A 17,989-nucleotide genomic window follows, 5' to 3' on the forward strand; every position below is an offset into this window, starting at 1 on the left:
TAAAAAGTATCTTGGTTAGATCCGCTTTTCAGAAACTATAATGATAAATGGACAAGAATAAAAAAAAATTACACCATCTTAGGGAATACACTCATGCAAACATATATACATCGAAGAGTGTGTGAAATTATTAAACAAACTGGTAACATTCACATTAAATTTTATTTCTTAATTTCCCTGAGAGGCAGTGAGGTGGCGCAGTGAGTAGAGCACCGGCCATGGAGTCAGGAGGACCTGAGTTCAAATGCGGCCTCAGACATCTGACACACTTACTAGCTGTGTGACCTTGGGCAAGTCACTTAAACCCAATTGCCCTGCCTCCACCCCTGCAAAAAGGAAAAGAAAAATAATTTCCCTGGAATCCTTCAAGGCTCAGCTTCCAATGTCCCATTCTGCAGAGCATCTTTCCTAGTCCCCCAGCTGCCAGAGGTAAACTTCCCCTCAAAGATTAACTTCCATCTAATCTGTGTGCAGCTTTTTTGTACATATTTATTTACACATTTTCCAATATTGGAATGTAAACTCATCAAGGGCTATTTTTTTTGTTTTTTTCACTTTTTATACATTTTTTTTAATCTCTAGTGTATAGCATAGGTCCTGGGGCATAGACTGTACCTATAAACACTTGTTGAACCATGACTGCTTACCAATTCTCAGAATATAAATTAATAATCTAAGAGTAATCCAAAAATGCTGCTATCCTAAGTTGGATTGGAATATATTCTCTATTATTTTTGACTTATGTCTGCGATTTCATAGCACTTTAAACAGTGTTACTGAATTGAAACCACCTGAGGATGCCACAGATCTTTATTTCACTATCTATTGGACTATGGTCCATAGGCTGCATGTGGAATGAATGTGATAAGGTGTTGAGAAAGTTAATAGACTTCGAAAGCCAAGTAGAAGTGTGAGGTTTCCATGGAAAATAGAGTTAACTAAATGTCTCATTATAATGTACCCTGTTTTCCTGCATACCAATTCTGTCAAGGGCTTTTATATTCTGACCACCATGGGTTGATCCTCACCCTGACTCATAAGCCCAACCTAGATTTTCAAATAAACTTTAAAAGCCAGAAGGTAAACCTGGTACACATGGTTTGGAATAAAGAAATAGGCAGAATACATATAGTACACAGATAGAATCAGGCTGCAATACTGTGGGACAAAGGGGAAACCTACAGTCACCTATTCCCACAGTTACAGATTTAATCCAATTAGGTCATAGCGATCAGTGCCAGCCAGGCACCAGGCTCTAATGGTTTGTACCTGTGGTCATAGCTTCTTCATCACCAGTCAACCAGGAGAAAGAGACCATCCATGCAGCTGTTGTTATTGACAAGAGAGTTGCCAATAGGGGAGATCCACTATCAATAGGAGCTTATGAGATTGAAGGATTTCCTTGGAGGTCATTTAGTTCAAGAGTTCTTAACCATTTTCTTTGAATTAAAAGCAGCCAGGTGGCACATTATGTTGCTGGGCCTTAAGACAGGGAGATGTGAATTCAAACCTATCCTGAAGATGTGATCTCAGATCCATTCTTGCACACTATACTAGTGACACCAGGTAAGTAACTTAACTTTTTTGTTTGTTTCTTTGCCTCAGTTGACTCAATACTAAATTGGAATAATAACAGAGCCTAGCCTGCCAGGTCTGTAATGAGAATCAAGTGAGATAACATTTGTAAAGCCCTAGCACAGTGTCTGGCACATAGTAGGCATTAAATAAATACCTTTCCTTCCTTCATGTGTCCTTTTAGCATCCTGATGAAACTATGGACCCTTTCTCAGAAAAAAAAATGTATTTTAATGTAGAAAATAAAATATATAAAATTACAAATGAAAGAAAATTTTATTCATAGTTATCAAACAAGTTCAGAAACCCCAAGTTCTTATTTAGCCCAACTTGCTCATTTATCAGGTAGGAAAACTCAGGCCCAAAGAAAGGAAGTAATGGAAGGGTGCAATATAATGCCCCCTTACAACTTTTGTATTATCTCATACAATTCTTAACCCTATTAGCAATTATAATAGAGATCAGGTTGTAATTATAATTCACACATAACTGAGACAATAATTAATCTCTCCTACATCACCATTAAAATATACAAAGTAAGACATTTTTAAAAAGACAACTATAAAAATAGCATTTAAAATAAATCACACATGCAAAAAAAGTGAATGTATTTCCTAGGAAAACTTTTAAAGTGAAGATTTCTCAAGGTTTAATTGTGGTGAAGAATTCGCATATAAATAATGTGATTCTTTTTGAATGATCGTTGCAAAGTTCGGATTTACAGAATCTGCTTTTCCATCTAAAAAGACTGAGACTTTACTTATGTCTAATTTACACCTTTGAAAACTTCTTAAACACTACATACATACATATACACAATGGGGGAAACTCAAGAAAATATTTAGATTTCTTTTTGAGGTAATAGTTTTACAGTAATTTACAAAGTATGTTAACTTTGTGATGGGTATCTTTCATTCAATTGGTGTCTTTTCTAACTAAGTAATGCATAAGACAATTATGAGCTTGCATCTCAGTAATTTCTTTGACAGACTCATGAAAAAGAGTATCCAGTCAATATAATATCCCTGTATTCTACTTACAGCAATATTATTCAGAAAAAAATAAAATCCTTCAATTTTGTATTACTTATGTGATCAGGCCCTAGATATTACAATGATAAGCCTCATGAAAGAAAACTGGAGGTTGCAAAGAAGTGAATTGAGATGGATTTATTAAGTTCATGGCCCCTGCTTAAGAAATTTGGCTGAATGAACATATTGCTGTGTAAATACTTACAATGGCTCAATACGGTATTGTTTAGCATCAATACTCACATTTATTTTAGAACTTAGTTATTTTGGATTATATAAGTGAATTTCACAGACTAAAATTAGATCTTAATTTTTTTTTTCAACCTGTAAATGAAACCCACTGCTCTCTAATAATGTTCATACAAAATATCCTTAAAGGCAGGCAAAAGTTTTTGTTTTTCTTTTAAATAAAAATCAAATAATCACAATGACTTTATCAAGTGACAACACCACCCTGGAAGAAAGAATAACCTAAATATTGTAATTATCTATTTTTGTGAAAGATCTGAGATATCCATTGGCTGTGTAACTTTAGTCATGTTACTTAATTTCTCTTTGTTTCAAGAATTTTTGTATTTGCAAAGTGGGGATGATAGTACACTATCTATTTCATCTTGTAAACCATAAAACAGGTGTGAGCCATTGTTTTCCATGGACCCTTATGCCATGAAGAAAAACATATCAACCATGTTTTCTATTACTAAATATGGTCTTTCCAGAGAGAGTGGTCTCTTGTTCAATCATGTGATTCTAGAATACCCAGATTCTAATTTTAATTAAAAAAAACTATACATTGCTGCTTCATCGCCACTCAGAAAGAGAAGTTCCTGCAGAATAAATACATAAGAGTCACAAAGTATACATATCTGTATTTTTGTGACTATGGTGATTTATGAGGAAAAGGAAAAAAAAACCTACAATGCAAACCTGAATTTTACGTAACAACTGGACACTCTATCGGATTTCAAACATAGATTCTAAAGCGTGAATTTATAAAAAACAATCTTAGATATCAGAAGATCATAATAGGTCTTAATAATATGAGAAAAGGTTTATATAATAAAAGTATTACTAGGTAATATTTAAAATACAGACATTGTGAAGTCTCTCAGAAAACTAAAGGAAAGGTTCTGATGACAGTTAATTTCCACAGCAGAAAAAAAAACAACCAACCAACCCCAAACATCTCACTTTATGTAATAACTGCTTTGGTTAGGGATCATCTAATTTAGGTGCAGTTTCAAACCATTGCTCTACAACAGGGGTTCTTAAACTTTTTGGACCCCTTTAGCAGTCTGGTTAAAGTTTACAGACCTCTTCTCAGAACAGCAGAAAAAGCTAAGTTTCCGTTAGATTAGTAAAAATAAAAATGTACTATTTCCCCCTCTCCAAGTTCACAGACCCCCATGAAATCTATCCACAGCTTTTAGGGGTTCTGTGGCCCCCAGGTCAAGCAGTTTGTTTTAGAATATTCTGGGGAATCCCACTGTGACAAATTAACTGACTTTAGAACAACTGGAAAACAAAATCCATTAGAAACTCACAGTTCTATAGGCTTTGGAGGCTTACAAGGTGCTTTCCTGATGACAATAACCCTGTAAGATTGATCATGGAAATACTGTAATTCCTCTTCAGACTCAAACCAATGAAGCTTCTTGTCCATTGTCACAGAACTAGTAAATGCTGTTGCTCTTTGTGTTAATATATTCCTTCTAAAAAGCTCCTATTAAATTAGGCTGTCATAATAGGTAAAACTTGTATCTTGTCCAGTAAAGGATTTAAAAAGTAGAAAATAAAAACATATTATTTTATTATGAAATATTATTAGGTATCAGAGCAAGCTTTATATGAATTATTTTCCATATGTTCCACTATATTTGTGCTCATTTTTTTCAAAAAGGCTAAGCAATATAATCTATATGCAGGGTGACCCAAAAGTCTTAGCATACTTTTAAGCTATTAAAATTTAATATTTTATTTATTTTGTTTCTTCATTAAATTCAGAGTTTCTATGGATTTTTAAAAATTTGTAATTTCTTGATTGGTCAATATGGGGGGCAGATATCATTTCATTTAGGATCAAATGGAATCCATTAGTAAGAATTGGATACGTTAATACAATTAAAATAACGTAAAGCCTAGCCTGTATTTCTCAGTGTTCAGGGTTGGGAGATGGGGTTGGGGGTTGGCAAATGGAGATATTTCACTTTAATTTTTTTTAAACACAGATATTGGTAAGAACATTACAAATTTAGGAAATACCATTTTCCCCATTTATACCTAACAACTCACTATTAAGAGTGTAAGTATTCATTTTTTACTTAATAAGTTTAATGGGAAGGTATATGTTGAAAATATATTGAATTGAATGCCGTCTGGGGGGCGGGAGGGAAGGGGAGGGAAGGGAAGAAAATCCGGAACTCAAAAACATGTAGAACTGAGTGTTGTAAACTAAAAATAAAAAAAAAATCTTAATTTATTGTAAGAATTCTATTTAAAAATGTGAAATCTGGCAAGGGTCTTTAAAGGTTACATGATATAGCTGGCATTTATATGACTCTTTAAAAGTTATGAAGCATTTTACATATGGCTTTTTTTAAATCATCCCCATTTTCCAGCTAAGGAAGCTGAATGGGGCTGAGATAGTTAAGCGACTTGCTCAGAGTCTGAGACAGCATTTGAACTCACCCTCCTGTCTCCAAGTCCATCATATTGTACAGTGAGCCCCCTAGCTGCAGACTTTAAGAACTAGAGGTATGTTACTCTCTTTAAAAAAAAAAAAAGCAGGGGGAAAAAGTAATATTTATGTGTCTCTAGAGAGTTCACTCTTTGTTAGAGGTCTGATGTCAGACTATCATTCTGATAAACTGATAAATGCTATTTTGAGAAATTTAAGAGCTACGTGCCCAGTTTTGGTGAAAATCCTTTTCTTTGAGAGTTCCTTCTATTTTTATTTAAACCTTGATTCAACTCAATAGATGCATACTGAATTTTATATTTGTACTTCTGATATTAATTTTTTTTTTAAATCCCTTTCCCATCAGTGTGAGGGACAGAAGAAAAGGATAGTAGAAAAGACAAGTAAGCACCCCTGGCTAATTTCCAAGAATTCACTGTTAGGAAGAAAATGAATGAGTCAAAGCTGAAGGGAACTTTTAAAGGGACAGTAATTTTTATTTCACATCATTTAAGTAATTTTAATTCCCCCCAAAATATATGCAAATTATTTGGACATGAATTTTTTAAGTGATGGCATTCTTTGGTGTTTGGAGATTTATCCATCCATCCATTTTGTGGTTGTAATAGGAAATATCTGTGCTTTCAAACATAAAAGCTCTGAAAGAGGAGCAGTTGTGCTTCAAAGTTTTTCCAAACCACTAATTGCTGAGCACGGCCTAATTTTACTAATTCAGTCAAGTTAAGACAAAAAGTACAAGTAATTGCAACTGGCAGCTTCTGCTCCAAAGACACCATACAGAGTCAAAACTCTGCTATTTTATATTAGGGCCAGTGTGTGAAGGAAAGGGTAACTACAGTTTTCAATATACTATTTAACAAAAGATTCCACAACCATGTTATCAGTTTGAGGTATATAAGTTAAAATGATGATGACAATTTCAAGCCCATGATTATCTAAAGCGACCCATAATATAAAAATAGCATAGTAAAAATCATTTGATGCTATATTTAGCAAAAAATGAATAAATGTACTGAAACAGTTGAATGCATTTAATGTATGTATACTTCTTTGGTTATGGAGAAGCAACAATCAATTTTGTTTTCATTGTCCCCATTTAATACCCCTTAAGTGCTTCTGCAGGTCAACTGACATCTCATAGTGCTTCTCTAGTTCTAAGCCATCTTTGAAAGGCATAGATCAGTAATGTTACAAAACAAAATTGTTCAAATGTCAAATCAAATTCAGACCTAAAAAGTGGCAAAAACCTGAGGTAATATTTCAGTTTGGGTTTTGTTTTGTTTCTCATTGCCAATGTGTATTTAAGAAGACTTCGTTTGATTTTATCAAAATTCCAAGACATTGTCTGTTCACCCAGAAAACTTAATTTAGCCCATATTTTGGAAAAGGGTCAGTTTAAGAAGTGTGGGAGAAGAGTGGGAGAAAGTAGGGGACTCAGGGGCTATGGGAAATACTACCATGCTACAAAGGATTTGGCAATAAGAGCTACTATAAGTTGTTTCTGTTAAGGCAAAGAATAATCCAAGTAGCTGTCAAAAAGATGATAGCAAATTTTTCCTATCCTCATTTATACTCAAAAGAAGCAACATAGTATAGTATTGTATTTTAAATAGACAGGTCAATGTATATTCTAAGTTAATACTATCTTTCTCAATACAGAACTAAGTCCATATGAAATTTCTAGGTATTTGTAAACTATGACGTTAGGCCTGAAAATATGGAAACAAAAATATTGTTAACTATTAATAACGTGCTACCTCTCTCTTTTGAGTCCTGTTGAGACAGTTGAAGAAATTTTTAAATCTTGTATTGATAAGAAAACATTTTACCCTATGTAAAAGTAAAAAATTTAAAGGACTAAATTTTCACTAGAATAGATAGATGCCTGTCTATTTTACACAGTTGCTTGCATCTACTTTTTTTGAATAATTTTCAGAAGGTGATTTTTCCCTTGATCTTACTTGTAAATCCCAATAAAATTATACCCAAGAGCCAACTGGCTGTCTCTCATGCCCCTTTAATAAATTTACCAGGTATAGGAAAATAACTGACCAAGCATAACAATTCAGATCCTGAATTAAAAAAAATAGTAGAGAAAGTCAAAAGATACCCAATATTAAGAATCTACAATAACATAACATAATTTATTTTGGGTTGATTGTGGGATACACAAACCAAGTCAATGCAAACTTTCCAATGAAAAAGATCAAAATGAGTTACTAACTTAAATAATCCACTAGAAGTCAGGCAACAAGCATTTAAGTGCCTATTATCAGATACTAATGCTGGGTTAAGGAATTAGCATCCTATAGTGAATATAACATGTACATAATTGAACACAAAATGAATCCTCAGATTCTGCTTCTAATCAGGGATCCTTACTTAATTTGGGGTCCAATAACTTTTTTAATATTTTGACAAATATTTCAATATAACTGGTTGCCTTTGTAATAATATGTGTTGTATTTTATACATTGCAAATCATGATTCCTTAGAAGGGATCCATAAACTTCATCAGACTGCCAAAGTGGTCCATGACACAGAAAAGGTTAAGAACTCCCGGCTTGAACCCTTCTCATTTATTCTTAGGAGAATGTTTCAATGGGGAAGCTACTTAAGTGTTTTCAAGTGAACACAGGGAATAGCACAGTGATAACAACAGAAAAAAAAAATTTTGTGTCACTTTGAAGAAACCAAGACACTAAAACTTTGATTTGGAAAACTGATGTCATCAATATGCTATTTCTGCTGTTTGCCAGGTTAACAGAATTTATGGAGGTAATTAATGAACAACATATGTGCTGAAATGTCCATGTGAAAAATATAATTGTCCTTGACTTAATTTGCTACTTTTCAAGGCTATATAACTAGCTACCTTCTATCAGTCCTTCCAAATGTATAAAGCACTTTTTAAATATGAAAGATAAGATTAAGTCTCTAAAGTAAAAATCAGAGTTTCTTATCCCCCCTTTAAGATTTTTGCCTCTACCTTTAGAAACTGGGGAAGATGGTGGTGGAAGAGGAAGGAATATGATTTTGAGAACTGTATTTCTCACAAAAATTTTTCTCCTTAGTCGCTCAGGGCATTCCATATTGCAAACCAACTTTTCATCTAAATGAATCCCAGAGAAATCTAGCACCCTATAGTGCAACATTTTTCCTAATGGAAAAATCAACAAGCATTTTAATAAAATAATTAATTAGGCCCCTTAATAAGGCCTACTTTTTGCCAATGACAGTGCTAGGCACTAGGGATACAAGCACAAAGAAAAAACAGCTCCGGTTCTCAAGGAGCATACACTCTATCAGGGAGTATGACACAAATTTATTTGCCCTAGGGTGTGCGTGTGTGTGTGTGTGTGTGTGTGTGTGTGTGTGTGTGTGCACACATAGAAATATGTACATATTTATTTTTGGGGGGGAGGGAAGGTCAAAAATTTTTGTTTAACTTCCCAACATGTTTTAACTGAGATCAAGTAAATTATTTTGGCTTCTTCTGCCACAGCTCACCCTGCTTCCCCCCCCCCCCCCCCCGCCCCCCTCTGCCCCATCATAAGATTTAGAGCTGAGAAGGGCTTCAGAGATAATCCGGGGGAGGGGTGTAGAATCTGCAGCCTCAAGGCCACATGAGGCCTTTTAGGTCCTTGGGTTTTGCCTTTTGACTGAGTGCAAGTTTTACAGAACAAATACTTTTATGAACAGGATTTGTTCTGTGAAGTTTGGATTCAGTCAAAGGGCCACACTTGAAGACCTACAGGGCCACATGTGGCTTTGAGGCCACAGGTTCCCCACTGTCCAGCTTACTTTTTATTTTTATTTTTTTACAAATGAAGAAACTAACACAACTTGACCTTGAAATGCTTGTACAAAGATACAGACAGCAAGTAACTCGGGCAAGACCCAATCCAGGTCCTCTGACTTCACTCTTAGAAATTCTTTATGTATGGAGTGTACATACAAGAATTTAATGCACAAAGGTTTTATGGGTTTTTGTTTATTGTTTTAGTTTTTGCAAAATACTTCTCTCGTACATCAAAACAACCCTGAGAGTAAGTTAAGGCACATAAGACCACCATTTCACATTTGGAAAATAATGTAAACATCTCCCCTGAAGGAGAGGAGAACAGGTTAACAAATAGTAACTTAAAATTTGAGACTTAATGCTTACAATAAAGAGGTAAGATCTGAGAAGAGGGAAGAGTGGATCTCAAAAAAAATTTTTTTTTCTTTTTTCCCCAAAGAGAGATGCTGGGAACTACACACAGAGGAATGAAAAATATTAACAAGATTATAGGAGGACCCCCATCTTAGGATCCAAGAGAGCACTTAAGAGCAATCACAGGTCTGGGAGCAACTCCAATCCTTTTCCCAGGGTGACCACCCTTCTTTGGACTGATTCTCCTTTTGTCAATCTCAGAATTAATGTGTTGCTGCATTTGAAATCCCAACAATCCCATATTCTGACACCCACTGAGATTTCAATGGATCTCACATCCAAATGGGAATATCTTCAGGGAAGTGCAGATTTGACACCCTCTCTTCCATTCTAGAAAAGCTCCAGAGGCATAGATCCCCAGATAAAGAGACTCCCTAGGCAGGGCCTTCCTCCCCCCTCCATTATAACACTCCCCCCGCCCCAAACACATACAGCCTTCCCAGGGAGTCACAGGGTTTCAGCTTCTCAGTTTCTACAGGGAGAGAGGCTCTTCCCTGAGAAAAGAACAGCGAGAATAGGAGGGGGTGGGGACAGCCAGCCAGATCCAGGGCTCTCAGCTTCCTGGGGGTGGGGAGAGTGAGGGTCACACAAAGCAGGGGCCCAATCGGGGTACAGAGAGTACAGAGGAACACTGAAAGGGTGGGGAGCAGAGCTCCAAGCATGGACTAACTCATCTCCTATCACAGATTAGGCCCTGGGTTCTTATCTTTTAAATGTGTGTGAACCACTGATATGTACAAAGCCACAAAGGCTTACTTTATATATGCATATTAATTAGAGGGTGTAGCTTGTTCTCTCTCAGCAGCCTTAAAGGACAGTGGGGAGATTCTCTTCCCTTAAAGCAAGGACATCTAAAAGAACAGCCATCAGGGAGAAAAAAAAAAAAACCAGCAATAAACCATTTCCCTCAATAAAGCTGAAGCACACTTTCTCACAAATTTCTACCCCATCAGTAGGAAAAGGGGACAGGCATAGTAACACAAATGCAGAGGCACTCCCAGGGAAGCTTTTGATATGCTGCATAATACAATTTCTACTTGTAACACCTTTAACATTTGGCTGGGTAGTTGTGGGAGAAGCTTTTTGCCCTTCAAAGCCCAGAGAGGTGCCTGCATAGTCAGGAGTCCATACCCATCTTTGTCCTCTGTTCAGAATTATTTGCACTAACTTTTCTTCTGAAAGGTAAACTTTGCAACTTGGCCTAAATTAAAAATACAACCTGAATGTCACATGAAGAAAGAAGAAAGCAGTGTTAGTACTTTGCTCTGCCATCCATGGTAAACACTGTTCCCTGCTATTTCTCCACTATTTACTTAATTGCTTGTACAATTCTACCACTTTTTTTTATTCTTTCTCTCTGCAATTATTCTGACTTCAGCAGTTTTTTTAGTAGATCACTTGGATTTTTGCCCTTTGCTTTGACTGGAACAGCAGGACATAGTTTAGAAAATGAGGGGGAAAAAAGGTTTCCACTCCCAGGGCTTCCAGTTTAATAACATCACTCCAAGTTTAAGGCTTTACTTGGTGTAGCAGTTTTATTCCATCCTCCCTCCCAATGCATTCAACCAGGAAGCAGAACAGGGGGTATTCGTGTTGTTGTTGTTTCTGTTAATGCCTTAAAGTTTTCCTTGAGCGAACACTTTCTGTTGTCAAAAGTGTCTGCATGTGGGGTGGGTGGGTGAGGCAGATGTGTGCTGGAGTGTATAAAACTGGGGAAAAGCTTACTATTGTTAACAGGTATATAAAATAGTTCAGGACAGGGCCTGCAACAAAGTAGGTGTTTAATAGATACTGACTGAATGATTAAAGAGTTGAGTCACTATTGTAATTTTTACTAAAATTGACTAGCAATTATGCTAAGTTATCTCTATGGGGGGAGGTTGTAGATTCTACATGAATTTTTTGAACATTTTTTTGAGCTGTTTGGATAATAGAACCCTCGCATCATTTATATTTTTGTCTTCATGGCCCATTTCTGTTCTCTTCCACTTGTAAAGGCTTTTTACAAACTGAGCTTCTTTTCATACCAGTAAAACTGGCATAAGGTGAAATATTTAGTAAGTGAGGAGCTCTCTTGCCAGGCTCCACTGGTATATGATATCAAGCATCTGGTAGCCAGAGGTGACATGGCCGAAGGGCACACATGACCTGGCCTTGAACTTTTTTCTAAACTGGGGCTTCTTTTCCTGTTTGATTAATTTAGCAGTTCAGTCTTCAGTTTTTTGTAAATGCTCTAGTATTACTTTGATGAAACACAATTTTGCTTCAACTTCTCCAAAAAGTTGAACATACTTTATAGCCATGTAAAGTTTGAACTTCTTAAAGAAATCAAGCGGCAGCCTTAGTCTATGTTTTACCTGGATGAGCAACATAATGGATGTTTTGTGCCACCAGCCAAGCTTTTATATGAAAAAGCTGTGGAATGCCACTTGTGCATTTGGTAACAGCTCAGTAGTGACCCTCACTGGTGATAAAATCCAGATCTCTTAAGACAAAACCAAAAAAGAGAACACCTGCATCTGTACATCTAAACCTTTCATCAAATGGGGATTACATGAAAACAACTAGGAACAGGTTTGGGGGTGAGGGTGTGGTTGGGGATTATTGAGTATTTACAAAATAAAATCAGAAAACGACTGACAAAAAAGTAGTTGCACAGGGCAATGATATCTCAAATACTTGCTTTACCTTCAACAAACTATATTCATGCCAAACGAAATTACTTCAAAGATGTTCAGATACAGAGGCAGGCCACATCACAGATATATTAAGTGGCTTTTAACTTTTTAGACATAACAGTATTTATATAAACCTTTAAAATTGAATGCTTTGGTTTTCTTGAAAATGTTAAGCCTTGAATTTTTAACTTCGCAGTTTTCATGGCCAGTTCCCATCTGTTATAAAGTTAGCAAATCAAATATGCTATGGAGAAACTTGGCTTTCTTTGTAAAACTTTCGTAATTCATCAGTGTCAAGTGTTTTGGATAATTTTAAATAGTGCACATTTTATGTTTCTAATGAATCACAAATTCATGTTATTTTTTTCCTTTCAGATATTACTTCAAGAAAAAGTAACATATCAAAAAGTACAATAATCATATTACAAGAACAAACAAAATTTTAGAGTATTAAAAGATCACTGGTTCTGAATTTTGCATGAACAAAAATAGTGAATTTCTTCTTGGAATTCAGCATTTTCAAGAACCAAAGTGAAACTTCAAAAATCTGCAATCCAAGAAATCTAAGAATCATGAAACATAAATTTTATATAAAACATATAAAATCTATTAAATATACAATTGATGGGTGACAAAAGACCATGGTTTGGATTTTTTATAGTTAAACTTGTAATTTATGGTTGTTTCTTTTCGGGTTTGTTTCTTTGTAAGGGTCAACTGTATGCTTTATATCTCTCAACATTCAATGTCAGAGATAGTCTTCCCTTCAAACATCACCATGATCCCATTAAGACATATGGTCAGGAAGATTTATGAAATAATTTCCTTATTGCAGTTCTTATAATTATTTAAATATAAACAATGTATAGTTCAATTAATTATATTTTTGAAGCATGTCAGAAAGAAGACTTTTTACCATAGCCCCAACAAAGTAAAAGTAGAAAAATATATTATATCTACAGTAAGATAAATTGTTATAAAGAAAAGTCATATAATTGTGAATATATGCCAACTTGGCCTATTAAGATGTGTAAAATATGGTCATGTTATAAAAGCATTATATGTTGAATACGAGTATGAACATTTTTCCCAGCTTCAGATGGTGTAAACATGTTATCAATATCTACCTAATTGGGAAATTATGTATTCAAAATAAATGTATTTTATGCTGTACTTTTGATAGGTTACAAAAAGTTTCCTGTCTGCACAGTCAAAATATTATCCAAGCAATTCAGGTTGTCAGTAAAAGCTTAAACAAATTTGCTGATAATCCTGTTAATGACCCAGGTCAAGTGTTAACTGTTGTGGGTTATAAAACAGTAAAATTAGTTTCTAGTTTCTAGTACCCCCAGGCAAAAAGCACACTTACAGAAAGATCAAAACAAAACTATTAAATTACAGAAATATACAACTCATTCAGTTGAGAGTAATATGCAGCAATTAGAAGCCACTTGCTATTGAAATAAAAATGTTATCTTTCCAAAGATTATATATGTGTACATGTATAGATGTGGTTCATTATATATGTGTGTATATATCTATATATGTTACATATATAGATATATACACACACAAGTATACATATATGTTTACGTGTGTGTATTAGTTGAAATAATGTTATTGGAGTTCTCTATGCACTTTTGAAGCATAGTGTATTTGAATGTTAAGGATTGACAGTTCTAGTTGAAAAGTTTTTTCTACAGTAGGAAAAAACAATGAAATATTAATTCTTACTGATATCTGTCTCTCACTCAGAGGGTAGCTCATGCTGAACTTTATTGGACAGTCACCAGTTTTCCTTTTAAAATTTAAACAAAATTGATCAGAAAATATCAAGTATGTAGGGAGTCGATGAACCGGGAAATATGTTTTGTTTAGAAATGATTCCATATAGCACTTTATGAAGTCACATATTTTTGCAATTTGGTATATGCTAACACATCAAGGAGCTATGATTTATTATTTTTAAGCAACCAATATTGTATCTGCATACCAAATGTGCAAGCCCTTCCAGAAATATTTTATACTATATTGATGCATAACTATATTGTTCTAATTTTTATGGTGTTGAATTTTAAAAGATTTAATTTCACTGTTGAGGTGTTGCACTATTTCTATGTCATGGTAACACAAGATGCATGAACATTTGCAGAAAAAATAGTATTTTTGCATCTTGACAAATAAGTTTGTCTCAATTAGCCTTAAACAGGAAGCTTTGAAAAATAGCAAAGTATTCAGTGAATATTGTCTCCTAACCTAAATGAGACAAAATCAATAACAGCAAAGTGCTCACCACTGTTTTCTCATAGTTTTTAACTCATCCATTCTCATAATTCATGGGAAAATGGGAAGGTTGCAAAAGAGAAGTGAAGAGAGGGAGATGCAAATCTCTAAATATTAATTGCCATTCAGTTCTTGCATTATCATTTTACCTTATGAAAAGGGTAGCTTTTCATTTAGGGGACTACTGTCTGGATGTTAGATCAACCTGAGAAACCAAAAAGGTTCTTAGAATACAAACTTTAAATTCAAGTTCATGTTGAAGGGTTTACATTTGTAAATTGTCCTGATAGACAAATTACAAAAATACCTTTTTAACTGTTTTCCAGAGAGTTTGGTTATAAAGTATTATGCAAACAAAAACAAATTTATAATTCTGCTTAAACCTATTTCTAAATTGATTTTTTATTGTCCTAGATACCAAGCATTTCAATTTTCACATTGATTCCCAAATCTTTAAATCAGAATACCTCACGTGCCTAATTAATCTAATGACAAAGGCTTAGACCTTTTCTTTAGTTCTTTATCATTCATTATTTTATGAGATCTCAAAAAATACCCAAAAGACACGCGTCTTCAGTAGAATACAAGTAAAACCGATAATCCAAACAATTTTCCAAATGGGATCTGATAAATGATTTTAAGTTCTTTAGTAGTAGATCACAATTATGTAGAACTTTAAGGTTTAAGTATACCCTGTACTTCATGAAAAAACTAAGTTCAATGTGAATCTTCCTTGTACAATATTTCCCCAAATAACTGTCTAAATTACTATGCAACTTGGGTGGAAAAAGGGAGAGGCAGGGACAATACATTATTAATATTATGAGGAAAATGACCCAAATTTTCAGAAGTGTCTCATTCTGTCCAAATTAATGTCTTTAGAAAATGGCTTGTGTGTTTTACGTGCCAATGTTTTATTTTCCAGTGGTGCGGAATCTGTGAAGTTTCATGCTGTCTAACACAACTGCACAAAAACTAAGGTTTTTTTCTAATCAAATGTTTGCCCAAACCTTAGATTGGGCTAATAGGATTTATTTACCTCCACAAAAGTTTATATTCTAATTTTTGTTCCAAAGGAAATAGGAAAGCCTATAAGAGAAAGGAGAAGTTGCCTTTGGGATGATACTTTGGTAGGATTAATTATTTTATGAATGATAGAGGATGTTTCATAGAATAAAATAGTAAAGATTATAAAATCATTTTAATATATTCATGTACTTATTTAGGTTCATATACAGATGAAAGTGTTAAAAGCATACTACATGTATATGCATACATTTGTGAATACATGGATATACCTAAAGTACGCTTTCAACACATATATGTATATCTCTAAGTTCACATTTACATACAGTATGGTTTCAACCATTCTTTGAGGATATGTATACACATAGTATAGTTTCAATAGTAATTAACTCCCTGCAATTCCTTTTTCCATATTTTCTGTTAATTGTGACAGTCTAGTCATTAGTGCATCAACCTTACAGTTTTATGCAAAGTTTACAAATACAAAAATCTCTGGCTTATTTACATACATAATCACTAAAAGCAGTTAATTTAATAGTTTATTAATCTCCCAAATGAATATCACTTATCAATCAGGTGTAGAAAGAACAATATTGTTTTCTATTTTAAATTATATATAATGTTTTAACCCCCTTGGTCATTTTAAAATCATTAAAATCTTATTTTTATTCATTGATAATGTGTCCAGGTAAAAAACTAACCAAGATTGCCTTTCATCTAAGGAGAAGAATTGGCAGTGTCTTTCAAATAAATATTAATTTGGTCTACAGAGGATTCTGTAGTGGTTGGAAATGATTTTCATGATCTTTACATATTAGCATATTCAGTTTCACAATTTAGAGAGGATGAAAGCCTAAAAAGAAAGATTCATAAAGCTTTATGCATTATCTGTTACAACTGAAATGGCCAAGCAGTTAACAAATTTCGTAAATATAGAAGCTTAATTGTATTCTTTCCTTATCAATGAATGTAGGTCACCAAAAAGAGGGGCAATCTTCTTATTAATGGAAAAGTTTCAAAACATTTTTTAAATTTTCCATTGAATATAATGTATATAAATAAGAAAGCTTAGTATTGACTTAAATATCATTGACCAAATAGCAAATGCTTAATTTTATCATGGTTTGAAAATTATAATTACGAAGATATCAATGCTTCAAGTTCTTCATTATGCACCCAATTACTCAATGAAATGTACATGATAGTTAAGGATTGCCCCCATGAACTTTTTATATTGAAGATGGATTAGAAAGATAGATTAGAAAATGATAAAGTACCCAATAAGTATGCAGTATTACAGAAAAGCTAGACACTATTAACATTGGTTTGCATATTTATCAGGTGAAAAGGTATGCACACCCATTGGAAGGAGGAAAATTCAATATCAATAAAGTGCCATTCACTTTGTTGTATTTTTTCTGGGCTTCCCATTTGCTAATTCACCCCATATTCCTAGGATCTATATACAATTTAATATACTTGTTTAATTTCACAGGCACATACTCAAACCTAAGCTTCCTGAAATTCCTATAAATATTATTTATGTGGATGATGGCACGTCTGTTCCACTCAGTGAAACATCACCTTTGTGAGATGCATAGAACTTCAATATCTAGGCAGTAAAGTAATCACAACATAAACACACCAAATCTCTTTACCCAACTACAGGCTCTTTTTACTCCATCCAAAAAAAGAAAAGCCGCAATTCTTAATATATGTTTGCCTATCTTTAGGGATGTGCTAAAGATTTGGAGATAAATGTACATTTTTTTTCTTCTAAACTTATTCTCTAGGGACTGCATGATCATAATTAGATACTAAAATACTTCTTGGGCTATTTGGCAATTAACATACTCTAGTGTGCAAACTCAAGCTTTTTCTTTTCTTTTTCTGCTGCACAATTTGCAAACAAGGCAATTTTTTGAATTGGCATCCAATTGAAAATATATTCCGAAGATTTATGTTTCTCAAACGCAAATAAAAGCACATCTTCGTTTACTCTCAGTGCAGCTCCATCCTGTACCTCTTTACAAGAGCGAATAAGGTTTCAGTCAGAAGGTACAACGTTAAGCAGTGGAAGAGCTTTGATCGCCGTGCCTGGGCTGCGCTTACCTTCATTGGTAGGCTGGACAATCAGTTCCCCAAAGCAGCTCCGAGCTGAGCAGATGAGAAGGAGGAGGATGGAGATGTGACAATGCATGTTGCTGGAGCAGAGGGCAGTGAGAAGAGCATATCTCCATGAAGCATGCCACTGATGTGAGGGGGAGAGCTATGATTGCTGGAGAAGTTACCATGCTCCGCTTGCAGGCTGATGTCAAGTTTGACACTGGAGATAAGGAGGAGTCTTACTGCCTTTCTGCACGCTTTGCGGGGAGACTCTCCCTGGGTCCTAGTGCCCCCGCTAGTTGCTGCGTGAAGAACAGGAGGGTATGCTGATCAGACAGACACGCGGAGCTAGGCTGTCCACAGCCACTGATGAGAA

At 34.6% G+C, this 17,989-nt stretch overlaps 1 protein-coding gene across 1 annotated transcript in view; it reads right to left on the reverse strand.

The window, feature by feature from the left end:
- The window catches only part of EPHA3 (EPH receptor A3), a 519,117-nt gene extending 501,410 nt beyond the window's left edge, over positions 1-17,707 (reverse strand). The window contains exon 1 of the mRNA XM_036757104.1: positions 17,620-17,707. Coding sequence (XP_036612999.1) covers positions 17,620-17,707 — 88 coding nt within the window. The remainder of the gene's footprint in view (positions 1-17,619) is intronic.
- Between the last annotated feature and the right edge of the window lie 282 nt (positions 17,708-17,989).

The sequence above is a fragment of the Trichosurus vulpecula genome, chromosome 4, assembly GCF_011100635.1.
Source record: "Trichosurus vulpecula isolate mTriVul1 chromosome 4, mTriVul1.pri, whole genome shotgun sequence".
Lineage (NCBI taxonomy): Eukaryota > Metazoa > Chordata > Mammalia > Diprotodontia > Phalangeridae > Trichosurus > Trichosurus vulpecula.